The sequence below is a fragment of the Abrus precatorius genome, unplaced genomic scaffold, assembly GCF_003935025.1.
Source record: "Abrus precatorius isolate BTA unplaced genomic scaffold, Abrus_2018 Scaffold2, whole genome shotgun sequence".
Classification (NCBI taxonomy): domain Eukaryota; kingdom Viridiplantae; phylum Streptophyta; class Magnoliopsida; order Fabales; family Fabaceae; genus Abrus; species Abrus precatorius.
This window is the reverse complement of record NW_020874362.1, coordinates 29,371,185-29,397,557: the sequence shown is the minus strand read 5'-3', so window position 1 is coordinate 29,397,557 and position 26,373 is coordinate 29,371,185. Positions and strand designations below refer to the sequence as shown.

At 32.5% G+C, this 26,373-nt stretch overlaps 5 protein-coding genes across 15 annotated transcripts; 3 read left to right on the top strand and 2 right to left on the bottom strand.

Moving 5' to 3' along the window:
* The first annotated feature begins 933 nt into the window (after window positions 1-933).
* Window positions 934-4,322, top strand: LOC113858145 (probable protein phosphatase 2C 4). Of its 3 annotated transcripts, none has more exons than XM_027490639.1 (5): window positions 945-2,106; window positions 2,233-2,748; window positions 2,840-2,953; window positions 3,408-3,672; window positions 3,784-3,940. In XM_027490639.1, exons 1-5 carry the CDS (start codon window positions 1,102-1,104, stop codon window positions 3,897-3,899), a joined length of 2,016 nt encoding a protein of 671 aa, XP_027346440.1. In that variant the 5' UTR covers window positions 945-1,101; the 3' UTR covers window positions 3,900-3,940. The 3 variants fall into 3 exon arrangements, with proteins under 3 accessions (XP_027346438.1, XP_027346440.1, XP_027346439.1); XM_027490638.1 differs by having other exon boundaries at window positions 945-2,164; window positions 2,255-2,748; XM_027490637.1 differs by having other exon boundaries at window positions 934-2,748; window positions 3,784-4,322.
* A 4,235-nt stretch (window positions 4,323-8,557) lies between these two features.
* LOC113858670 (epsin-3-like) lies at window positions 8,558-10,267 on the top strand. Its single transcript, XM_027491392.1, has 4 exons — window positions 8,558-8,798; window positions 8,944-9,066; window positions 9,163-9,324; window positions 9,433-10,267. The coding sequence occupies exons 1-4, from the start codon at window positions 8,656-8,658 to the stop codon at window positions 10,028-10,030; spliced, it is 1,026 nt and encodes a 341-aa protein (XP_027347193.1). The 5' UTR covers window positions 8,558-8,655; the 3' UTR covers window positions 10,031-10,267.
* A 145-nt stretch (window positions 10,268-10,412) lies between these two features.
* Window positions 10,413-15,956, bottom strand: LOC113857385 (U-box domain-containing protein 33-like). Of its 8 annotated transcripts, none has more exons than XM_027489201.1 (8): window positions 15,409-15,843; window positions 15,096-15,214; window positions 14,497-14,606; window positions 13,700-14,170; window positions 13,560-13,599; window positions 12,902-13,453; window positions 11,158-11,880; window positions 10,456-10,902 (listed from the first exon to the last, which is right to left on the bottom strand). In XM_027489201.1, the coding sequence occupies exons 1-8, from the start codon at window positions 15,578-15,580 to the stop codon at window positions 10,720-10,722; spliced, it is 2,370 nt and encodes a 789-aa protein (XP_027345002.1). In that variant the 5' UTR covers window positions 15,581-15,843; the 3' UTR covers window positions 10,456-10,719. The 8 variants fall into 8 exon arrangements, with proteins under 8 accessions (XP_027345003.1, XP_027345009.1, XP_027345010.1 ...); XM_027489203.1 differs by lacking the exon at window positions 13,560-13,599 and having other exon boundaries at window positions 13,666-13,886; window positions 13,977-14,170; window positions 15,409-15,841; XM_027489202.1 differs by lacking the exon at window positions 13,560-13,599 and having other exon boundaries at window positions 10,413-10,902; window positions 13,666-14,170; window positions 15,409-15,956.
* Window positions 15,957-18,146: 2,190 nt separating this feature from the next.
* LOC113858462 (actin) lies at window positions 18,147-20,948 on the bottom strand. Of its 2 annotated transcripts, none has more exons than XM_027491128.1 (5): window positions 20,826-20,930; window positions 19,930-20,002; window positions 19,387-19,780; window positions 18,559-19,172; window positions 18,147-18,383 (listed from the first exon to the last, which is right to left on the bottom strand). In XM_027491128.1, exons 2-5 carry the CDS (start codon window positions 19,987-19,989, stop codon window positions 18,318-18,320), a joined length of 1,134 nt encoding a protein of 377 aa, XP_027346929.1. In that variant the 5' UTR covers window positions 19,990-20,002; window positions 20,826-20,930; the 3' UTR covers window positions 18,147-18,317. The 2 variants fall into 2 exon arrangements, with proteins under 2 accessions (XP_027346929.1, XP_027346928.1); XM_027491127.1 differs by having other exon boundaries at window positions 18,148-18,383; window positions 19,930-20,010; window positions 20,828-20,948.
* A 3,964-nt stretch (window positions 20,949-24,912) lies between these two features.
* On the top strand, window positions 24,913-25,896 carry LOC113859157 (cyclin-dependent protein kinase inhibitor SMR14-like). Its single transcript, XM_027491972.1, has one exon. It carries the CDS (start codon window positions 25,204-25,206, stop codon window positions 25,768-25,770), a length of 567 nt encoding a protein of 188 aa, XP_027347773.1. The 5' UTR covers window positions 24,913-25,203; the 3' UTR covers window positions 25,771-25,896.
* The last annotated feature ends 477 nt before the right edge of the window (window positions 25,897-26,373 follow it).

Genomic DNA, 26,373 nt, shown 5'->3' with positions numbered 1-26,373 from the left:
TATTTAAGTTAAATTTTATTATTTATAATTTAAAATTATATATTTATTAATACAGAACTTGTTAATTTGATGAATATATAAATTAATTAAAAAATTATAATTATAGCTAATAACATATTAAAAATAATTTAATATGACATATTTTTTTATTACAATTGAAAAAATATTAAATATACTCAAGTGCTTTTTTTTTTAAATTATTTGATAGAAATTTTTCATAAATATTAATTAATAACATTTTCATATAATAAAAATTTATAAATTTATTCATTTGATAAATTTAATCATAAGTTAAATAATGATATAATTTTACAAATTAAAAAATGATATAATGATATAATGATATAATTTATAAAACTTAATATTTCATTGTTTATAAATTGATATAATTACATATTAAAAAATTATAATAAAAAATAATGTTAAAATTTTTTATTTATTTAACTAAAAAAATGTACAAAAATAAAGTTAAATAAAAATTTTATTAACAAAGACTCAATGTTATTATAAAAACAAAATTGGATTATAATAAGTTTTTTTAACTGAATTTTATATTTTTTTAAAAAATTATAATAAGTTAAAATATAGTTTAATTTTTATATTTAATATATTTCTAAATTTATATATTTTTAAAAATTATATTTTAATTTATATACAAATATTTTATATACAATTAATCACATTCAAATAATAAAAATTAAAATATAATAAAACACTTATGCATAAATCTGTAACTTTTTTAATGATAAAATCTAATTTATAAATAAGTATAAAACGTTGAGATTATATGTATAATATTAATTTTAATTATTTTTTATAATTAATTATTAAGAAAATAGCGAGTGCGTTTTCACAATTTTAAAAAAATCCGATATTCGAAAGTCAACGCCCTCTCTCTCTCTCTTCTTCTCTTCTCTGCTTCAACTTCTCTTTCTTCAGATCTGGTCATCTCTCTCTTATGCTGTCTCTCTTTCTCTCTATCTAGTTCTTCATCTTCTACACCATGAATAAGGGGTTGTAACAAGTAGTAGCAAGAAGCAAGAGCAACCTTCTAACTCGTCCTTGTTTTGTATTTTTTTAACCGGTGATTTTCGTGTTCCGATGGGTAACGGGATAGGGAAGTTAACGGTGTGCTTCACCGGCAACGGTGGCGGGGGTCGTCGGAAGCAGGACATATCCATTTTAATAACGGAGCCGTTAGACGAGGGACTGGGTCACTCTTTCTGCTATGTTCGACCCGACCCGACACGGATATCGTCGTCGAAGGTTCACTCTGAGGAAACGACGACGTTTAGAACAATCTCAGGCGCATCAGTGAGCGCGAACACGTCGACACCGTTGTCGACGGCGTTCGTGGACCTCTACTCGTACGGTTGCATAGACAGAGCCGCGGCGTTCGAAAGTTCAACCTCGTTCGCTTCGCTTCCTCTTCAACCGATTCCGAGAAACCTCATGAATTCCGGTCCCTTTTCCGGAAACCTTGGTGGTGGCGGCGGTAGTGGATTTCCGGTTTCGGGTCCTTTGGAAAGAGGGTTCATGTCGGGTCCGATCGAGCGCGGGTTTATGTCGGGTCCAATCGATCGCGGGTTGTTTTCGGGTCCGATGGAGAGGGATGGATCGGATCAGTTTCAGAGAAGCTTCTCGCATGGCGGTTTAGGGCTTGGATTGAGAGCGAGAACGAGGAAGGGGCGGTGGATTCGAGTTCTTCAGCGGGCAATTTCGAAGACTCTGTCTCGGGGGCAGAACTCGATCGTTGCTCCGATCAAAGGGGTGGTGGTGAAGGAGCCGGAGTGGATGGTTGCGGCGGCGGAGAAGCACAATGAGAATTTGAGTGTGAATTTGAGCAGTGAGGGTAGTTTAGAAGACGATGATTCAATGGAAAGTCAAAACCTTCAATGGGCTCAGGGGAAAGCAGGGGAGGATCGTGTCCACGTTGTGGTGTCTGAGGAACACGGTTGGGTTTTCGTGGGGATCTATGATGGTTTCAATGGTCCTGATGCACCTGATTATTTGCTCTCCAATCTCTACACCGCCGTGCACAAGGAACTGAAGGGATTGTTGTGGGATGATGGGTCTGCATCCGAGAATTCGATGCTTCTCACTGGTGTTGATGTTGGTTTGAAAGAGGACACGTTTGTGGGAGATTTAGATGCTTGTTCTCAGTGTGTTGAACGAGAGAATAATCGTCCTTGTCCAAGTGGGGATGCGGTTTTGAAGAGTAAAAGGGTTAAGAGTTCAAAGATCAAGTACAAAGGTGCTGCCAAGAAATGGGAGGAGAATCAAAGGAGGTGGAAGTGTGAATGGGATAGGGAAAGGTTAGAGCTTGATAGAAGATTGAAGGAGCAGCTATGTTTGAGTCGATCTGGGTCTGGTGGTGCCACTTCTATTAATCATTCCGATGTGTTGGAAGCTCTATCTCGGGCTCTCAGGAAAACTGAGGAGTCTTATCTGGATATTGCGGATAAGATGGTCATGGAGAATCCTGAACTTGCTTTGATGGGTTCTTGTGTTCTTGTGATGTTGATGAAGGGGGAGGATGTTTACGTGATGAATGTTGGGGATAGTCGAGCCGTGTTGGCTCAAAAGGCTGAGCCTGATTATTGGCTTGGGAAAATTAGGCAGGACTTGGAAAGAATCAATGAAGAGACAATGAATGATCTTGAATCGTGGGATGTTGATACGTCCAACTTGGTTCCAAGTCTAAGTGCTATTCAGCTTACCAAAGATCATAGTACATGTGTTGACGAAGTAAGTTGGTTTGCCTCACTTTGACTACTGTTTTGAGTGGCTTGTGTTTTGCTTCACATCTTGATTGAGAAATGTCTGGTTTTAATTTCAGGAAGTCCAGAGAATAAGAAAAGAGCACCCGGATGATCCTTGTGCTGTGGTAAATGAACGTGTGAAGGGTTCTCTCAAGGTTACCCGAGCATTTGGAGCCGGATTTCTCAAACAGGTTGGCGTCTTTTATCTACTATTCATTCATAGATACATCCAAATGTATTCTACTTTGCAGTTATCTTTAGTATATATGTCTAGGAATTCAACAAAAGGATGGGTGGGATATTTGAATGGTTTATGCATGCTATAACAGGATTATACTCTCTTCCACGTTCCATTTTGTTATCACTGAAGGTTCCTTGAATCCAGTAACTGCCCTAATCCGTGGAATATGGATGTAAAAAAAAAATTGCCACTGCTAGTATTAGCTGTGATACTAAAGCTAGGATTCATTCTCTTAGGGTGCAAAAATTAATCACAAATAAGTAACTTCTTTCATTTCACAAAAGTTGGAATATTGACATATTACTCTTATGCGATTATGAATTATCAATATAAGAACGATTATGCTTTCAATTTGGACACTACTTGCATTTTCTGATTGCTGGTTATCTTGTGAGCATTTGCAGCCCAAGTGGAACAATGCACTTTTGGAGATGTTTAGAATAGACTACGTAGGGAATTCTCCTTACATCAGCTGCCTACCATATCTAAAACACCACAGATTAGGCCCAAAGGACAAATTTTTGATTCTATGCTCCGATGGGCTCTATCAGTACTTGTCAAACGAAGAAGCAGTAGCTGAAGTTGAACTTTTCATCACATTGCAACCTGAGGGAGACCCAGCTCAGCACTTAGTTGAAGAAGTTTTGTTTCGTGCTGCAAAGAAAGCTGGTACTAATAACATCCACAATTTCATTCAAAGGATCTCATTCATAATTGCATTGTAGAAAACGATGGCTACTTGTGGGGTTTTACTAATGCTTTTGCCTTCTTAATCTTCAGGTTTGGTCTTTCACGAGTTACTTGAAATTCCACAGGGTGATAGGCGTCGTTACCATGATGATGTTTCCATCATTGTTATTTCTTTGGAGGGAAGGATATGGAGATCATGTGTATAAATAAAAATACTGAAAGCCATATGTTATTATATATATAAAAAGAAGAGGACATGAGATATATACTGCCGAAGGGTGAGGCATCCTTTTTGCTGTTTTCTCCCTCACTACTCACCCTTTGTAAAATACCAACTAAGCTCTTGGAGAGTGCCTAGTTGTGCAATTCAGTGAGTGGTGAGGATTGTAAAGTTGTAAAAGCTGGATTTTGTTGATTATAACTCACTTAAAATTGTAATTTTTGTAATAAAAGTCATTCCTTGAAAACCTTTTAGTCGTGCAGAAAGCACTATCACCCTCAGTCACTTTGTGCAACTCTGGTTGGCAAATGGCATGGCTAGTCATTTGTGCATTAGCATCTTTATTATTTTCAAAATAAAAATACCCTCAATAATATATTCCAAAATGCCTACAATAAGGTTCATGCAGGTTATGTTTGCCTTTCCAATTTGATGTGGATCAAGCACTATTTGCAATATGGCTTAGCCAAACGGTTTTTTTTCTTCTTCTTTGCCTTTTAGGTGTCTCCAATTGAACAAGATGCTTTTGGACTCTTATCAACTTGTGTGTTATAAAATGTGAGTTTATTATTTGAGAAGTATATCTACACGTTATTCTTCTTCATAATATGTAAATTATATATATATATATATATATATATATATATATATATATATATATATATTGCTGTAATAATTTTTATTTATTTTATTTTTTTTCTGTATTTTGAAGATTAAATTTGTTATTTAATTTTCTTTTATTATTTTATATAAATATTTAAATTTTTTTGTAAACACCTGATTTTACATTTATAAAAATTATCTTATAATTTTTAAATTTTTTTATTATTAATATTTAATTAAATTTTTATTATATATAATTGTTTATAAAAATATAATATATATAGTATGAACTACTAAACTAATATTTTTAAATTATTAAATTATATGAGTATTATTGCTAATTTGATGAAAAACATACGGTGGAATTTCGTACGAGACACGCCGTACGTCAAAATCAACTTTGAATTTTAGATTTTGACCTTTAATTCTTTTTTCCAGCTTTTATGGGTTGAGTCGTTGACGACACTTCATAAATGGCATGGCTCCGCGTAGGAAAGGGTTCATTGAACAATGAACTCAAAGTGAACAATCTCAACCAATTCTACCTTCAATCCTTTTTATGCAATTCCAACCATATCTCAGTTTATTCAAAAATCCCAATCACCATAAACGTGTCCTCGTTTCATTAATAAATTAATTAAACTAAATTATCAACTTTCTCAGGAAATTGATAACAAATTAGTTAATCATTTTTATAAAAATATATTTATCATATTAAAAATATAATCAAAATAATAAAAAAAACTGTCATTTTCCTTGTAGAGAAAGAGATTAGAAAAAACAAAAAAAAACCTAATTTTCTTAGCAAGAAAGAGATCAACTCTGTCCGTTTATGAACAATTTATGTCATTGATTAATTATTATTTTTTTATATAAAAAAAGTACAACTATCAATTCTTATGTATTAAATTTGATTACTCACTCTTAAACAAAAAGACTTTTTGATCTACTCTCTTTTTCAATTAGTACTGTAGCTTCTCTTATATTAATGTCTCCCTTTCTTACATTATTTATTCTTATTAATCGTTATTATTTAAATTTAATTAACCTTAATTTAAATTTAAATTGTAATTCACTATATCAAATTATTAGACATAAAAATGATGTTCCTTTGTTCAAATACTTTTTTTTTAATTTTTTCTCTAAATATTAAAATTTTCATTCTCTTTAATTTATTTTTATAAAGTGAAATAATTATCATTATTGAATAGCACATCTCTTATTATCAATTTTTTATTTTATCTTATTAAATCATTAACGTTTAAAAATATTTATGCAATGTAAGGAAAACTTAAATATTTACTAATTCTGTTTTAATTTGTCAAGAAATATTAACTAATTCCAATGGTTAAATTATGGCTTAGTGAAACTGGGGGCTCTGCTCCTCGTAAGAAATAATTTAAAAGATAATCAAAATTGAGAAATTATATTTGTACAACAATGTAAGAGATAGAGAGAGAAATTTTTTTTTATGAAATAAGATTTTGTTATAACAAAGAGAAGAAAAACATTTTCAGAAAATATTGTATAAATTATATAACATAAAAATTTAACAAGAGTGTAAAAAAAAATAAAATTTGTTGATAATGTTGGTTAATTTTTAATTATGTTCTTCATTTTGTAAAATATAAATAGTCATAATTTAGTTAAATAGAATAGATGCAATTATTTAATATTTTTATGCTATTCTCTAATTAAATTTTAATTTTAAAAATTAGTCAATCTTCAGTACTAATCTTTTTTATATTAATTATTAAAATAAAATTGTATCTTTAATTAAAAATAATATTAAAAAATCTGCATCTAAATTATATCTAAGTAAAAATAACTATTAATATTGTAAAAAACATAAAATTAATATAAAATTTTGTTAAGATACCTGATATTAACTAGTAATAAAATTAAAATACATCTTATAAAATTTTAATAAATCTCTTATTATAAATTAATTTTTAAAAATGAGTTAAATTTGATTTTTTAACATAACTCAAGAGTCTATTCAATTTTAAGTTAGATTTAATTTTTTAATAACATTAATCATGAATAACTATTCACATATATTGTTAAAGATTTAAAAATGAAAAAACCAAATAGAAATATATTTTTTTTAACTTTTAATTCCTTACCAACAAGACTTAGGCTTGTTAGTAAGAAAGATGGGAAACAAAGTTGCAGCAAAATAAGAAGCAAATATTTCAAAGTTCAAATTATTGAGCATGACATCTGAAATTGGTAATCCTTGTAGAGACACGTAGCTGGTCTTTCTACAATGAAATTAAATAAAATTTCTAACTTCTATCTAACATTTAACTCAGAATTAAATGTGCAGCAACAGGCAGAAGCTAATGAATATCTGTCACTTTATTATTATCATTAAATTCAAAGTCAGTGATTCATACTCTCCTCTCAGTGCTGTGTTGATCAAACCTATCACAACCAATTCCTGCACAGATGGAGGAAGCATTCCATCTGCATTAAATGGTGCGGTTCCATATTCTCACTTGCTAAGCATAAAGGAAAGTCATAACAATATTAATTCATTAAAGTTCCTTTTCTTTTCGTTTTTATTTAATAAAGTTCCATCTTTTGGGGTCCATAATAAAGTTACACATAGTATATATACACCAAAAAGTATTTTCTCACGATTTAAGTTTAACAATTTTTATGTTTGATATAAATTTTTTATTTAACTTACATTTAACAGTCAGTAAAATAATAAATTATAATTTATTACAGCTAAGTTAAATAAAAAATTTAAATTAAATATAAAATTTTTTAGACTTAACTAACGTGTGAGAAAATTCTGTGTACATGTATATATAATTTGGTCGACCGTATTATATGGATTTTGAGTGGCCCAATAGAGCATCTTTCACCCAGCAATTACTTTGGGCTGATATTTGAATCCATCAAACTTTGGGCTATGTTATGTATGACCCATAATAACCCATTGCATGGAATACAATTACGAACCTATTACAAAATGCAGATTGTCTTGATATTTTGTTAATTAGCCGGCATTGGTTTTATGGTTCCAGAAGAAATTTAATCCATTTAATCAATTCAACGACTTAAAATTTTCGTAGAAGACAGTCTTTTGGTTTAATAGGTTATTAAGAGGAACGTGTCATTCGATGCTGCCATTGGACAAACCATTGTTCAATCAACTTCGACGAAATTTCCAATGGCTTGATGAATGCTCTTAAGGTCTATTAATTGATTGTGACTTTCACACTTGGACTGCCATGTCCAAAATACTCGAGTGCCATGAAGTATGGTTGTTTGGACTAACTTCGATTTAATGTTCGTTTATATTGAAGTTAAATATAATTGGTTTTGATAAATTAATCGAGTTATTGAATATAATTAAGATATAACTCATAAATTAATCTTAACTATATATTTTTATTAAAACACGTTTTTTTTTAATTAAAAATTATTAGAATTAATTTTCCAACTATTAATCACACGAGTTGTTAATCCTTTAGCATAAAGCATGGTTCTTTCATCATGGGCATAATAGATCATAACATATAATTATAAACAAGAACAACATGGACATGGTATTGATGGTCCATAATGTCTAGATTTTGACATTCCTGTTTGGCTAACCTTCACCGACGTAGTAAATGGTCGATGCCTACTCCATTTTGTGTTCTAGAAGGAGGGAAAAACACTGCCTTTGAAATTAGCAATAACCAAATTCAAAATTCAAATCCAATTACCCGGTGTCCCAAGTGATGACCACCCAAGATGTTGACTTAATTGCATACGAGCGTTTGCAATTTCAAAAGTAATAAAAAAAAATAAAAATCTAAACTAAGGGCAACTTTGACAAAACGTCGTTTACAAATATTAAAATTCTTTCTATACCAAAGTCCAAGCTTAAATGTCACTCACCGTTTTCATAACTTCCCATGTACTATCTAAATTTGATTATTTTCCTCACGTAGACCATCAATACTGCCACAGTGTCACTTCATTAGATAATTAATGCATTGATTGTGGTTGCATCAAAGGATTAGTTGTAACTTGTTACCTCATCTTGTTTTACTTATTCCAACCCAACCAAAACCATCTTCTTTTTCAATTTTTCTCTCTGTGCCGTCCCAAAGGGAATAATAACAGTAAGTTTAGATATGTCCATAGTGTTGAACAAAAATAACAGCAGCAAAATGGGTACCCCTGTGTTCCATGAATTCAAAAAGCAAGCTTCTTTCTTCCTCAAGGAGAAAATCAAGACTGCTAGATTAGCTCTAACAGATGTCACCCCTGCAGAATTGTAAGTTTGCCTCTTTTATGTCATCATGAGATTTTGATTTGCAATTTGATCATTCTTCAACCTGTTTCATAAACAACATTAGTTCTAGGATTTCTAATATATACTTTTTTTCCCCTTATGCATGGATGTCTCTTATTTTTTACAGGATGACAGAAGAGGCAACTAGTGGAAATCCATGGGCCCCAGATTCTCCAACACTCAGATCAATTTCAAGGGCTGCTTTTGAGCTAGATGATTATTGGAGGATTGTGGAGATTTTGCATAAAAGGTGTTTTTAAGAACTTTTTGTTTTCCTTATTATGCTTGCCACTTTTATGTTGATCAACCAAATCATGGATGAATAGCTTGTACAATTCTAATACAGGTTGCTTAAATTTGAAAATAAGAATTGGAGGGTCTCTTACAATTCCTTGATTGTGCTTGAGCACTTGTTGACTCATGGACCAGAAAGTGTTGCAGATGAATTTCAGAATGACAAAGATGTTATTAGCCAGATGAAAGGTTTTCAGTACATTGATAACAGCGGGTATGTTTTGAGTTTTGCAACTCTTGACTTCAACTTTCTGCACATTTTAATTTTCTTTCTCTTGACACTGGTTCTACAAGATCATGAGAACATTTTGAGTGTTTTCAGGTTCAACTGGGGCCTAACTGTCAGAAAAAAATCAGAAAGGATAATGAAACTACTGGAAGAAGGATCTCTTTTAAAGGAAGAGAGAAACCATGCTCGAAGGTTATCTAGAGGAATTCAAGGCTTTGGAAGTTTCTCCCACAGCTCAACTCCAGCACATGCTTCCATTCTACGTGAGAAATCATTGCCAACAACACTTGGGAGATATGATTCAGACTTAAACAATCATGAAGATCGGGAAAACCAGCCCTTTGGTTCTAACAATGGTGTGGCCATAGTAGCTGCCAAATCTCCTAGCCATCAAGGTGGGATTTCCAAGTCCTTGGAGAGTGTGGAATCCAAGAGAAACCAGGATGATCTTGGTAACAACCAAATGCTTCAGAAAGACGAAACTAGTTCTAAAGAAAACATGGAGCCTAGCAAGGAGGAATTCCATCTATGGAACTTCAATGGGGAGTCCAAACCACTTTTGGATTGTGATGATGAGGATTCCAGGCTTGGGATTGCTAGAACCGAAGATGATCACCCCTTTAATTCAACAGAAATACATGCCTCTTCATCCCTACTTTCTGCCAGAGACGGAATACTACAAGGGTGTTGAAGCAATTTGAAGATTTAAACGAAGCCAAAAAGTTGCGTGCATATTGCATTTTCCATTCAGAAGAGCATTTTTAATGAACGTCTTATGGTACATGTATCATGTATATGAGTAGCCATTATGTTACTTCAAAGAACTTCCCCTCTATATCACGGTTTGTTACCCAACAAAGAAAACGGATTTTGGAATGTATTTCTCTATATTTCATCTGAGTAGATATTTAAATTCAACCTTCTCTAGCCAATTTAAATTCAATCGATCATATAACCTGTTTAAGGCGCTTAAACAACCGTATTATATTTTGGCAGAGACAATAACTAATTAATTTGGAAAAATGGCATATTATTTAGTAGGTGGTGAAGGTTTGTTTAAGTTCTGGAAAATAGAATAAACCAATTTCCTAGGATTTTACTATTTCAGCAACTCATGTATTACAAGATTCAAAGAATTTGGGTTCATCTCCACACAAAATTCTCTAAGCTGACAATTGCAATTCTGATTGTACAATAGGTCAGTTTGAACGTACCAGAGTGATTCAGGAAAGCATAAACAACAGCAAACCAACTAACCTAGTATCACTAAAATCTTAACAATGATTGATTTGAGCTAGAAAGCAATAAAGAAAGGCAAAACAATTATGCAAAAATATACATGCAGATATTTACAACATAGATTAATGAATTAATGAAACTTCAAGATTTGCAAAGCCAGCCTTGGATAGCAAGTCGAAGTGCATGATTGGGAGTGAGATGCAGGTGACTCAATTTTAAATTAGTCATAGGAGAAGTATTGCGTCCATTTTCCAGCCATTCACATATGGCCTTCGCTTCATAAGTAAATCCGTCTGCTGCAACTTGAGGATCATACATTATTTCCTGAAGAATAAAGCAAATAAACATAGCCACATAAATACAATAATTGAGGATCTTGTAAAAGACAAGTTATTTCTCTTTAATTAATGTCCAGCATGCAAGTTTTTGTAGTCCTCTTGGTGCTTAAATTCAAGAAGTTAAGAATGTTAAATGACAATCATTGCAAAGTTAAGCTATATTGTGTACTTAATTTGAGTCATTACATTAGAATTACTACCACCCCTAGTTATATAATTAACAACCAAAAGGAACAGTTACCTGAAGGATTGGACACAAGAAAAATGATGGCACTGGTCGCTCTTCTAAAGCATGCAACTGCTCCAATTCCTTCACTAGAGAAGGTGTTAACTCTGGTCTGTCTCTACTCTTTGGTTGGCAGCATTGCAATCCTAGTTCAACCAATTGTGTTACCATAGTGGAATTCCATTCTCCAGCTGAAGAGTCCAAAATTGAAGATAATTTTCCACATGAAACTGCTTTGCGTACTTCACCAGCAAGTCCAACTGGAGTCCTACCAGTGAGGAGTTGCAAAATGATGAGGCCAAAAGAGTATATGTCAGACTTAGGTGTTAGTACTCCAGTTCTCTGAAACTCGGGATCTGTATATGTAAAGGAACCCTTTGGCTCATTGCTGAAGCGAAAACTAGGTAGATAGAGTGACTCCTCTTTCACCACCCTGCTGAACCCAAATTCACATATCTTGCAACTAAGTGCTGAATCAAGAAGGACAGTTTCAAGCTTCAGATCACCATGGATAATAGTTTCAGGTTTGGAAGAATGTAAGAAGCATAGAGTTGTAGCAATTTCAGCAATCCATCGTGCTCGGATATTCCATGTCAAAGGGAGAAGACTGCCTTTTCTTGATAGGTAGTCTTGGAGACTTCCATTGGGCAAGTACTCATACACAAGTGACCAGGCTCCAGGACAAACACCAAGCAAGGTTACCAGATGAGGATGCTGGACACTACCAAGAACTTGAACCTGGTCATACAAGCATAAACATCAGTTTGATCAAATAAACACATTATAAGCCTGGATATTCAAGCCAAGAAAGAATAAGGTAAAATTTTAAAACAAAAAACTCAATATCTTAACTCAAGAAAGTTTGTATGATGGGGGAAAATTACAAGATAGAATAACTTATGAAGCCAGAAAATGCATTCTTCACAGTTCATAGAATTCATACATGTTTGTAACGAAAACCAGTAATGAAAAATAGAGATGTTATAACTCATTATAATGGTATGGAGAACCCATTGATTTGTTCTCATTTATATAATATAATCATTTTAAATGTTGGAATAAAGAAAAATTATATTTTGATGTTTTTTGTTGGATAGCTTTGGCATCAATATATGACAAACACCACACAATATGAAAAAAGGAATAAAAAAAGGCTGAGGCATACTCTCATTAGTCACCGGTGTCTTGTTCCCATTTATTAATGTGTTTTTGCAGTTTGGAAAAAAAATACTTCAAGAACTTCTTGATGCTTCGGAAGTGTTTTAAGATGTCTATCAGTGCTGCACGACCCAGTCACAAGAAAAACTTGATCTTCTTCTTCATAAAGGCACTTAACATTGTAATAGGAGAAAACTAGATCTTGAAACAAAGTAAAACTAGATATTGAAGAAAATTTATGGTTGTGTAAATTGCTTCAGGACGTCGACAACACCTTTCTCGATGAGTATATCTGTAGATACACCTACTCGTATGGTATTTAAGATATAAGAATCAAGAGCATCCAAAGTTATGACAAGGATTTACATTTTGTAGGATAGGACTTAGAGCTGCTTAAGTGTTTATAAGATCAGCTGGCGTGAGACCTTGCTTGATTACCTTGAAAGGATTGTTTAGGAGATGAGTTATGATTGTTCCTGTTGGGAAGCCGATTAAGAATACAAAAGCCTATAAATTATGTTTCTGCCTGTGATCCTCGCAAATCCTAGAGAATTACAGATAACTATTTCAACAGAAGAAAGGCTGTTATGGGAGAACTGACCTCTTGATGAAACTCTGCTGATCCTTGCATGTTATGTGGATGGAGCTTCCTTATAGCAACAGTTCTACCCAACATTTCCCCCTTATAAATAGAACCATACCCACCCTCCCTAATCTTGAAGCTCTCAGAAAAATTGCATGTGGCATTTTGAAGATCAGCTAATGAAAATTCTGCTAGCTCAGGGAAATCTTCAGCAAATCCAATGATCCCATTGCAGGGATCTGCTGCAACATGTCCACGACTTCTCCACCGCTCAAGCCAGCGTAGTGCTTCCATTTTCTGTCGGCTGATCTGCTGTTTTTCATGCCATAAGTTTGAGATGGAAGCTTGAATTATTGATAGTTCATCTGCAGCTTCATCTCTCCTACGGTTGGTTTCATGTGCACAACTGCTTAGAAGGGAAATACTTCTCATGGTCCTTTGCAGCTCAGTAGCAATTTCTTCTTTCTCATCCAAGAACTTCTGCTGCTCATGTAATGTATCTCTCAGTGCATCCTCAGCCTCTTTTCTGAGCTTTACTTCATGTGCATGGGCAGACTCAAACAAATTGACCTGAAAAAAGAATATGTAACTTGTGTTGGAACAAAAGTCAAAGAAATGCATAAATTGCTTAATGGAATACTCTATCAATGTTTCTTAGATACATAAGAAAGTATACTTGATCCCTCATGACAAAGAAGAGTTTGTTTGGTTCTTTCCTGATAAGAAGAACAAAGTGAATAAAGCTTCATTGCTATCAAAAGTCGACATTACGTTATGCTTACCTTACTTATGGCTTCAATGGCTTTGACTTCCAACCTTTTGCACTTCAACAGCTCTGTTAAGGCATTGTCTGTGGCAGCATTAGTTTCTCTTTCGGCTTCAATAAGTTGACTATTGATTGTCTCTTCCTCAATCTCTGAATGAGTATCTAAATACCTCCCATCCAGATGTTGGAGAGAACAATGACTAGTACAACTGGATGATTTGGAAGAAAAAGTAGCTTCTTTTTCAATGATTTCACTCTGAACTGTACTTGTTGTTGTCCTTGCAGAATTTGACTGAAGACATTCTAAATCGAATAATTCATTCATACCATATTGGAAAGATCTACTTCTTAAGCTCTCTGCAGTCTCGGGTTGAGCACATGAAGACAAAGACCGAGGAGTTTCAGAAGCTTCTCTTGTCCATATATGTTTACCTTTATAGACAAACCATATTTCACAGAATGGGGGAGCATTTTTAGCAACATAATTTGCTTTGCTGGACTTCCTTTTGACTTTCATGCAACTGCATTTTTCCATTGTTTTTGTAAGTGGAAAAATTTATTCATCCCTTTTATGAATGAAAAGGTACAAAATTTTATGATTGATGTAGATTGTATGGTTCAAGTTATCAGAGCAGACAAAGGTATAGATATGTTAGTCTCTACAGAAAAGATAGATAGAGATAAGAGAAAACATCGACCTTTCCAATCCATAAGAACTTGTCAACTAGAATGGAATAAAGAAGCAAATAAGCCAAGTTCAATGCATCATAACTAGACAATTTCACAGTCATATATAATTTTTCCCTAACTAGCCGAATATGTTGGCATTAGTCAATGCATTACTTACTTTTCCGGTATTCCTCCAATAACTAGTTTCCTGATATCATGCCTAATCATCAAATCGACAATCCCTTTCTGCACTTGATCAGCTTCACCCATGACACTACTTGCCTTAACCTGAAAACAAATTACTTTGGTGAAGACCATTAAAAATTGGCTTATTCTCACAATATTGGACATGCAAATTGAATTATATAGAGTATAGAATGAGAATTTTAACAAAAATAAATTTCAGTCATTATTATTCACATATTTTGAGGAAGAAAACATGAAAACAGAATGATGACTAACAGGATTTAAAAGATAAGGCTAAGTGAAGTATCATGTCACCCAAGAATCATGTTCCGGAGCAACTCTCAGTTGGGTGGGAAAATATGATTTCTGGAACCATATTTGCGGTTCCCGCACACATATTTTCAATTTTCTAAAGCTCTACCAAGAAATTTTTCCAAAGGCCATAAAATAAAATAAAATAAAAAAGCAACTTTGACTTAATAAACAAAATTAAGAAAAAAAACTATAATGCAGACGAAGAAATCAGCATTAAAATGATAAGATAATTTCTTATTGCTGTGACTATAAACACAAAGAGAAGCGTGCATATACCTTGGCTGCACGACAAAGGCTCAAGTACTTCTCCAAAAGCCTCTTGGTCTCTTCTCTCTCCTCTATTCTATAAGCAGACACGACTATAGGATTAGCTTGGGATGCTGGCAATTTTCCCACTGCACAAGATTTCAACTTTAAATGAATCAATTCATGGGATAGGATGAGAATTTCTCAACAAGAAATAGAGGAATCAGTTATTTTTCATTTCAATTCTCTACTTTATGCCTTCCAAAAATAGAAAAAGAGCCAAATTTTGCATAGCTAAATTGAAAGAAAGCCAATCCAAATTCAGAGGAACTTATGACATTACATAGAGTGGGAATCATAGTAGAAGGTTGGTAAACATGAAGCAAGTGAATGTGTGTGTTCCTAAAATGAGTGAAACACCATTGAAGCAAAGTTGCAGCTTTTTTCAACGACCTCCCAACTGCCACGTGGAGCTTATGATCACATTCTTCCATGGCCATGGTGTTAGAAGCCATGGAGAGGGTCCATTATTGAAGAAGAAGTGTATGAGTGATAGGAATGGAAAATTTGAACAGTGAGGTTAATGGCTTTTTGGTGATCATTCTCTCTTTCAAACTCAAAAGAGAAAGACTTGACTTTTGCACTGACTCGATGGCGTATGGTATCTCACTTCTCTTCTATCATCATCCATGTGTTGTGTGGAGGAAACAAAAAGGAAACAAACTTTGGAAGTAAATAAAAACTCCTTTCACTGCGTGAATGTCATTTGTTCCAAACCCAAGTACCAATGAAACGTGTGGAAATGAATGTCAATTGTGGAGGGTGCTCCACCAACCTTTGAAATGAAATAACGAGGAATCTCGTTGTTTTGGAATTTAGATATGGATATGTATTTGTGATTTTCGTGTTTGCTAATTTTATAATCATAGTTTTGACTTTTTATATGTTTATTTTGTATATAACTACTGCCATAAGAAAATTTGTACATAACTAGCATTTTCATATTGAAATGCCTTTGGAAATCAAACTACATAACTGTTTTGGTATTTGTATCGTAAGGAATTGATAGAAAAACAAAAAAACGGTTGACCTTATTCACACATTAATATTTAATTTAAACATATTTTAGATTCCTAAAAATATTTCTTTTCACGTTTATGTATTTTTTTTAATTTCAAAGTTCTTATATTAAACAAAAATAATATGTTTTAATCCTTCAATTATTTTTCAATAAAAAATAAATATTTAATTTTTGAATTCATTTTTTTAAAGCGAGAAAAAAATAAGAGTTCAGTCACTATTAATATAAAGTTAATTATATTTTATATAATACTTAAATTTAAATTAATGGAAAATAGGTCTATACTTTTTATCTTTATAGGCCTCTTCATTTTTTGAAAAAGCTAAATTCATGATTGTATAGATTAAAAATAAAATAGAGAAAATTAAAATATCAAATTCAGAAAAATTAAAAATATGCTTATAGTCTAATATTTTATCAATTAATGCATTTTATTATAAAAAAAAAACTTCATCAATATTCGATAAAATTAATAATTTGATTCTTTCAATTTTTTATTTTTAATCCTTCATCTTTTTCAATTTCAATTTTATTTTATATATTAATTATGGCAGTAAAAATTTATAATAGTTAAAAAATATAATTTGTGACAATAAAATCATAATTATGTAAGACTAACTGAAAATAAAATAAAAAGATAAAAATAAAAAGATCAAGTTAAAAAATAAAAAAAATAGAAAGTATTATTTTTGTTTACTTTTTGTCATTACAAAAGGGGTAGAATATAATCATACCTAACCGACAGAAAACTCCACTTTTAACGGTAGGTGATTGAAGTGACAGTGAGTTTTATCGTATTGAAATTATAAATGAAAAGAAAAAGAGGGTAAGATATTTTAGTTCGGCAATGGAACCCCACCCCGTCATCCTTCCGTTATCTGTATCTCACTTCTGTAAAACGATTTCGATTATAAAATAATTGGCAAAAATCTTAATTCTCACTCTGAAACAAAAGCTTATTTAATATTTTCTCCGATTTTTTATAAAAAATAAAAAATTAAATCACTGTATTAAAGAAACAATTAAATCATTATATTTTTTATAAATATAAATTATAGTTCAAAAATACTCATCACATTAAATAATGTAATTAGTAATTTATATATTTAATAATACTAATAATAAATCTAAAAAGAATTTAACCATCAATATATTTTAAATTTATTATTTATTTTTTATAAAAAATTAGAGAAAGTAATACCTATTTTTTTGGTTAATTTATGTTATTTTTCTTCATTAATTAATATTAAGTATTAAATTGAATAAAATAAAACTTTAAACATTTTTTAAATATTAAATTATTATTATTATTTTTATAAAATGAAACTTTTTTTAAAAAAAAACCATTAAAAAAAGGGAGATGTTCCGTAGATTATGCCGAAAAGGGTGAATGAAGTAGTCATTTGCGTTATTTCCTCGTACATAGCAATGTTAGTGTAGTAGAGGCATCGCAATCTCTGTTATATTGGCAATTACTATATTTTCAGGAAATGATCTTTTTGTTAAAAAAAGACATGATAATATCCTTTTGATATTTTAGCCAATTTTTTATGTGTTTATACGAAACAGTTAAAAGAAGTAAGCGGGAGATAATGAAAACTCTCGTCTGATAAATTCTCTTATTGAATGAACACTTGGTGCCGTTTGTTTGAATTTTATTTTTTATTTTACAAAAACATCACTTCTAAAAATTCAGTGTACTTATTAAGATTTTGGCAAAAAAGAATTGTAATTATTAAAAAATAACTACTTTAAATAGCTTTTAAAAGATGGAATTATGAATATTTTCTAAAATAAAATATGTATTTTATAAATTATATTTAAATAAAAAACTTTTATTCTACATAAAAATTTTAAAAATAAAACAAGCCTTTACACAATTCTAAAATAACTTTTAGAATTGTGTGAAAATCAATTTGAGTGACAAATATTTAGGTATGAAATTATTGGGGATATTCAGGGACCACAATAATTTAGATGAATACACGGAGAAGCAATGAGCAGTAAAAAGTTGAATGGCGTTGATTTATGGTCAAAATGTCAACTGTTAAAAAATGCCAATAATAAAACAAAACAAATGAAAGAATTTACTCTGCCATCAAAGTCCACTTTTTTTTCCTCTCAGTTAAATAAAACGAGGTATTTTCTTTCACCAAGCCAACCCGCAGCATTTAAAAGCATTTCCTGTGTACAATTGAAGGACCAGCCTCATCGTACTCTGCCTTAGCAATCCACATCTGCATTTCAAACATGATGTCCTAACATTAGTATCCCCACATAATTGATGCAGCCAGCAATATACTTAACTCACTATCACTAGGATAAAAGAAAGGCACATGTGTGATCTCTCGGGCATGCAATTATCAAGTTCAGGAGCATGATGATGCATTAGAATCATAGCAAAACGTTTACCTGTTGGAAAGTGCTGAGAGAAGCCAAGATAGAGCCACCAATCCAGACACTGTACTTTCTCTCGGGTGGAGCAACTACCTTAATCTTCATGCTGCTTGGGGCCAAAGCTGAGATTTCCTTGCTCATTCTGTCGGCAATACCAGGGAACATGGTAGAACCACCACTGAGAACGATGTTTCCATACAAGTCCTTCCTAATATCCACATCGCACTTCATAATTGAATTGTATGTGGTCTCATGAATGCCTGCAGCTTCCATTCCGATCATGGATGGTTGGAAGAGAACTTCAGGACACCGGAAACGCTCTGCTCCAATGGTGATGACCTGTCCATCAGGCAACTCATAGCTCTTCTCAACAGCAGAGCTAGTTTTTGAAGTTTCAAGCTCTTGCTCATAATCAAGGGCAATATAAGCCAGCTTCTCCTTTACATCCCTTACAATTTCACGCTCCGCTGTGGTGGTGAAGGAATAACCACGCTCAGTAAGGATTTTCATCAAGGCATCGGTGAGATCACGCCCTGCTAAGTCAAGACGGAGGATGGCATGAGGGAGGGCATACCCCTCATAAATGGGGACAGTATGGCTGACACCATCTCCAGAGTCTAGAACGATACCTGCACAATTAATTCAACAAACATGTAAAAGTTAACCAACCTTAGAAAAATCAAAAAACCAACCTTAGAAAAATCAAAATCAACTCTACTACTTAAGCATGACATTAACATGGGCCAAAACAAAAAGACACCCTCCACAGAGCATTGCTTGTTTAAAATTAGTCTAGAAAGCAACAGAATGCTTTTCTTAAAGATGAAAGAGGTAGTTACTAACCAGTTGTGCGGCCACTAGCATACAAGGATAGAACAGCCTGAATGGCAACATACATGGCAGGGGTATTGAAGGTCTCAAACATAATTTGGGTCATTTTCTCACGATTAGCCTTTGGGTTGAGAGGTGCTTCCGTGAGCAGAACTGGGTGTTCCTCTGGAGCCACACGGAGTTCATTGTAGAAGGTGTGATGCCAGATCTTCTCCATGTCATCCCAGTTATTCACAATACCATGCTCAATGGGATATTTGAGAGTTAATATACCTCTTTTGGACTGAGCTTCATCCCCAACATATGCATCTTTTTGGCCCATGCCAACCATCACACCTGTGTGACGGGGACGACCAACAATGCTGGGAAACACAGCCCTGGGAGCATCATCTCCGGCAAATCCAGCCTAAAAATTGCAATAAAGTAAACTCACAGTAAATCAATAGAAATTAAAATTTCTATTCACATTCATTCGAAAAACAGAAAACAAAAACACTAGCCAATCACTTCTGCGAACAAAAAAAAATTGGAAATAAAACCATACAAGTATCCCACCTTAACCATTCCTGTCCCATTATCGCAGACGAGTGGCTGAATATCCTCACCATCTGCCATTTTATTTCAAAAGCTGAAAAAATTATAAAAAAAAAGGCTCAGAACATTGAGAACAAAGACATATCACATGCAAAAACTAAACAATGTTGAACGTATTAAGTCGGCCATAGATAGATGCTGGCTTACCACATAACGTTTTACGGAATTATGGATATAACCTAAAGAGACCTGAATAACGGGAATAGATTCGCTAACGTGATATCTTTGCATCAGAAGTTTGTGAAAAATTACAGGATACATCATATGTTTATCTTTCTCTTAATGGACTTTAAACAAGTAATACTATCCAAATTGTAGAAATCTATTAAAATGCAACACACTATCGAAATTCATAAAAAAATATTAAAAGACAAATAAATACAAAAAGAAAAGCACAATAAGGTCATTACAACATGAAAAGATTCATTCTCTCGATATCACTCTTGTTAAAATCCGACCAGACCAAAACTCTAAGCAAGCAATGACGAACTTAAATACTAATCGGTTATGATTCAGTATCGTATTTTATATCACATTATACCTGTTCAAAACTCAAGCCAGTTGATAATTAACATATTTTTTCATATTTCAGAAATACTTACACATTTCATTATACTGGATATAACTATATAAGCATATTAGTTCAATTGGCGAGAAAGTTATACGAACTCAATATTCGATCTGGCAATAACAAGACTTATCTATACACAGTCAGATATGAAAGTGAAAACTATATTTCGATCCTATAAAACAGATTCGAGGATAATATCAAACAAGGAATTGATTAAGAAACATAAAAATCAGAACAGAACAATAAGTATGAAATGTGAGATAGATAATGGAGAAATGGAAGTGACCTGAAGAAGGAGAAGGAGATGGCGATGGCGTTGAAAGGAAGAGAGAAGAGACGATTCTCCGATCTCAGCTGCCCGCTCTTTGGGTTCAAAACTGATTCTATGAACGGAGGGAAGTCTCGTGTGGATTTCCGTTTATAAATTTCACGTTTCACCCGTAACGCTTCAACACCGTCCCATTTCTCTTCCGTGACTCAATTACCTTGCGACACGTGTCTCCTTTCCGCGGATGCAATTGTATGGCAAGCCAATAAAACGTGCGGTGAATCTTCAACTGTGCCCCACCACCGTGGCTTTTTATAGCTTGGCCCAAATCTGGCTTTGCATTCCTTTATTCTATTCATCACACACATTTATTTTGGGCCTAAATTTTCGTTTCGGAATTTGGACCCACTGGATTATTGACCAGAAAAAGAAAAAGAAAAAGGGGAAAATTGTGTGGGTATCACAGGCTCCCAAATTTCATAATTTGTGAAGAAAATGAGAGAGAAAAATAAAATAAAATATTGTATATAATATGCTTACAAAAGATGTACGTAAAACCATAATAAAATAGTCATCATAAATGGAAAATGCTTCACTCCCAAATTTATTTGGGCCGAACCTTGAGGTCATCTTGGGCTCTATGGGATCGTTCTTAGCAACCGGGCCCAGTCTTAATTATTTTAAATTTGATGGAAAAAGTCATTTTAAATTAATTTATGGAACAATAATAAGATTAATTGAAAACCTACAGTATTTTTATTTCGTTTTTATAAAGATAAATGGAGTCAAAGAACCAACAACAAAACAGAAAAGTAACTAAACCACGAAAGTTGACATTCTCATTGTGTGTTGTTGAAACCTGCATTGACATGGATTTTAATATTTATAATATGTGAAAGATATAAATGATACCAAAAAGTTAAGTTATGAAAAGCACGAATTGACATTGTAAAAATTTATTGAAATTTTCTTTTTTTTTTCTTTTTAAAATCTTAACTGTCACTGTAACTAGTTAAAAGAAGTTCGCCAAATGCCCGTACAAATAGAAGTCTTAAAATCCCTAACTAGAATACGTATTCTCAATTTTTAATACATTTTAATGTTATTTTCAATTAAAAAATTACTATATATTAATTTCTTAAACAATATATGTCCTAAAAAAAGGTAAAAATTGATCTCAAATATCTCAACAATATTATGTTTTTAATATCAACAAAACAAAATTTAATATATAGATTTCAGTAATTATTATTTGATCTTACATGCAAATCACAAGTCAAATATGCTTCCAATAAATAATATTAAATATACTAATAAGATAATATTCGAGACAAACAGGAACAAGCTTAAGAGGGGAATAAAGTGAAGAGAGGGAGTGAAAGATTTGAAATATTTGGGAAGGAGATACGGTTCATGATTGTTAGGGATGGAAACATAATGATCTGAAATGGGATGCAAAATCATTAAGCATGAGCATGCATGGGATACAATGCAATTATGCCATAAGAGTGTGTGTTGAGCTTTTTTTTTTTTTTTTTTTTCACTTTTATATATACTTATACGTGGGTAGCTCATACCCCACAATATCATCATACCCTTTTATTATTTCTTTATTTGTTGGCTTAGATACTAGTAGTACTCACACATAAATTAAAATTATGCTTTGCTCTGCCCCCAAGTTTTGATTAATAAACTACAAAATTGACAGAACCAAAATCGTATTATTAGGATCGAATTAATTAACTAACCAAACATCCACTCCTTCGAGTTATGCTTTTCGTACACTATAACATGTTAGCTCTCATTATTATCTCCTCAGCTTTGGACAAGTATCATGGGTATGCTTAATTTAAGCCTTCTCCTATTTTTCTGAAACCAACTCTTATATTTACATGCATACATACTTTCTCTGATATTTTATTCTCTATCACCTTTTTTCAAGGCAGATTGGCCTAGTTTTCTTGTGGTAGCAAAGCTTGATGACAAATGAAAACAGGTTGAAAGTTAAGCTGAGGCAAAGAATGTAGAAAGTAGAAAGTCAGTGGATCAAAATTACTTTTTAAATATGATGATGGAATATGTGGTGAAATCCAAGCAATCCAATGGGTCCACCACTTTTATGCACAGTCAATGTATGAAATTAATCTTGGGAAAAAACGAGCCAAAGGTCCAAGTAGCTAAAATACAAATTACACAACAAGAACTCGGTCTAATCAATTGGAAGTAACCCTTTTTCTCACTCTTTCTTTTTTGTTCCTCATCGATCATTTCCACTTATATATCCCAAAAAACGAAACTTACCTAATCTCTCAACTTCCCTTGGTGGTTTATATTCAAGTTTTGGGAATCCTAAGTTCAACCAACTCCTCTAGTGCCTGCCTAATTAAATTATGCATTATAACATTAGAAATGGCCGGCAGTGGGACCCATTTGTGAAACTCACTGGCTAAAAATTTCGTTACAGCCAAAGCATGCTTGGATTTCAAATGCTGGAATTAAATGATAAGATATGGTTCTGTACTAATAACGGTGCAGGCACCATTATTGGTATCTAATTTTGTAGATTCGATGTTTGATATCACCGTCAACCATTCCCATTTTGATAAAAGCCCAGAGCCCGTGTGTTCGATTAGACTCGGGCACTGTTTCTTATTTTATGCAAAGAAAAAACATGACAAACTTCAAATGAGACCCTCACTAAATCATAACGATTTTTTTCTTTAATAAATTTTAATATAGAGTAAATTACCTTTCACAGTACTCTTTTCTCAATCTTTTGTCGTTGACTTTCAATGCAAACACAATAAATCGACCCTAATACAAAAAAGAAAAGAAAAGAAAGGAATATTTCTTTTTCTTTTTCTGTCTAATTAATATACCAATATTCAAAAGTTGTTTATTATTACCCTTTTAGATAATTTTTTATAAAATAAAAAATATTTTGTATAAGTTAAAATAATTTATATTTTTAAGTTTTAATAAGTTAAATGAGAGAATTTTTATGAAAATAAATTTTAACTTATGCAAAAAAATTATTTTGTTTTATTACTTAATATTTTACTGTTATAAATATATATTTAAAAAATTTATCAAAATTGAATCTATTTTAAATTAAGTCGTCCGAATCTTTGTCAAAGTTACTCTGACCAAGAATGCAGCGGAATAAAGAGACTCAAACGGTAAAATTTTCTTAATATCTAATTTTCTATTTATAAGACTTAAAACTCGAGGATAGTTGGAGATAAATAATTGAACCCTTTATCACCCGTAAAAACAAACATTAGTTAAAAAACACGAAACCTTAATTTATTTATTTATTTTCATCATATTTTACATTATTGTTTTTAAGCACACACATACACATATCAATCAAAACTATAATAACTAAATTGAAGAGTCAACAAAAAATAATGAAATATTAACATTTATAGAGTGATGCTTGTTTTATAATATAAACAGATAATTAAATTACAAAGTTAAAAATATTTATATTCCATTTTCATATCAATTAATTTTGTATTTATTATTGATGATAAAATTAATTTTAACAACTCGCACATAATATGAGAAAGAAAGGTAGTTTTCATTATAGAAGTGGTCTCACTTAATCAATTTTTCACAATTTTATTTTAATCATCATAGTGCTTTCCATTTCTTTGGAGATAGCTTAATTACTGAATCAATTTAATAGAACAGATACGGATATAGGGATTATCTATTAGACTATGATCGTTATTTGTTAAAGGAGAAAAAAAAAACTAACGTAATCATTTAACAAACAATTTAGTGCGCAAAACACAATGAAATCTATGTCAATGCGTTCAATTATATTGTCACAGATATAAATTGCTGACACTTGCCAGTCCCCCACTTATCTCTTAAAAAAAGATGATAATCTAAATAAAGAAATAATTAAATATTTTTTTAAAGTTGATTATTAGGGACCTAAAAGTAGCATGCACGTTAACATCAGATGGTTTTCCTGTAGTAAACCACGTGCATAGACACATCAAAGTTCGTAGAGAAAAAGATGATCACTTAAACGAGATAATGATCATAAGAGTCGTTAAATAGAAAAGAAAGAGACAGCATTTGCTTGCATTGGATCCTTCGCCAAAGTGGGTGTTTCAAAGCCTCTCTCTCCTCTCAATTCTCCACCTTCACCACCTTCTCTCTCTCGTAACTCATTAGCACACACATGAACAAAGTCTACCTTGTACTATAGAATCCGAAGAACGTTTGTTGCCTTTTTCTGTTCTCCCTCTTCTTAATTTCTTAGATATATTCTCATCACTCCATTTAGCTTCATCCACCCCATCTTGTTATGTTATCAACTAATTTGAATTTCCCTTCCTCTTCTTAATCTTCTTCAAATTCCAACCCCTCCCTTAATCTTATGCTTTCTAGATTCCTGTCGTTTTGCTTCATGGACGTTTCGTCTAATCTTGAAGGTTTTTCCCATGAGGAGAAACATGTGAACGACACCTTGGATACAGAATTCAATTTATTGGTAAGGCAAGGTTCAACCCGAGAAGAGAACGAACTTAGACCGAAACAACAATTGGTGCAAGAACGTGATGATGACAAAGAACAAGAAGATCATGAAGTAGATTTACAACAACAACAAAACCTTGCCGTTCCAGTGCTGTCCGCAGCTTATTTGGGTTTGAAGCTCAAGATTCCATCGTTGGGGGAGGAGGAGAGAGAGAAGGACGACTCATCAAACGAAGGGTTGAAGACTCCAACCTCGCCGAAACACAAAATTCCAGTGTCCTTGCCGTATCCACCTGCACCCAGAAAACCAAAACCTCGTCCATCCACGAAACGAAAAGGTTGTCACCCACGAATTGTGCTTGATGTGTCCCAAGAGATTGAATCTTTTTTTTCCTCTCAGTTTTCGGTGGATATTGGCGCTGCCGGTAAGAATAAGAAGGTCAAATTGTTCACAATTGATAGCCAGTGACTATGGGTTGAGCCGTAAAATCTAAATTTTACTTCCCCATTAACTGTTACGTTACATACCTCTAGCTAATTAGTTCATGGGTTTGGGTTGTAGAATTTTCCTTTTATAATCTAATTAAATGGTCGCTTACTTCCTTCTATGCCTAAAAGTATACTCCTCTATATATGATTTATCTTCTGTGGTACACTCGCATATATATATGTTCTTCATTTATCACTTCTATGACTGAAAATTGAAAAATGTTTTGGGAATATATCCAATACCTTCAATTTATCCACTTCAAAATGTTTGTGTCTCTATATTTTTAAGTGTGAATGTGAGATAAATAAATACAAATAAATATAGTAATATAAATGTTAGAATTCTATGCCCACTATACTTAAATAAGATGTTTTTAATTCTCTGTTATCTATAATTTGTGCGAGGAAGCAAGTACGTACATAGAGCACCTGTACATCTCGTTTGGAAGATGAAAAATAGAGAATTAAAGTACAATTTAATTTCAATTTATGAATAACATTAGGACATAAAAAGAGTGTTAATTAGATGTCTGTATTAGGTAGAAATATAAATAAAAATCTATTTCTGTAAATATTCAGTAGT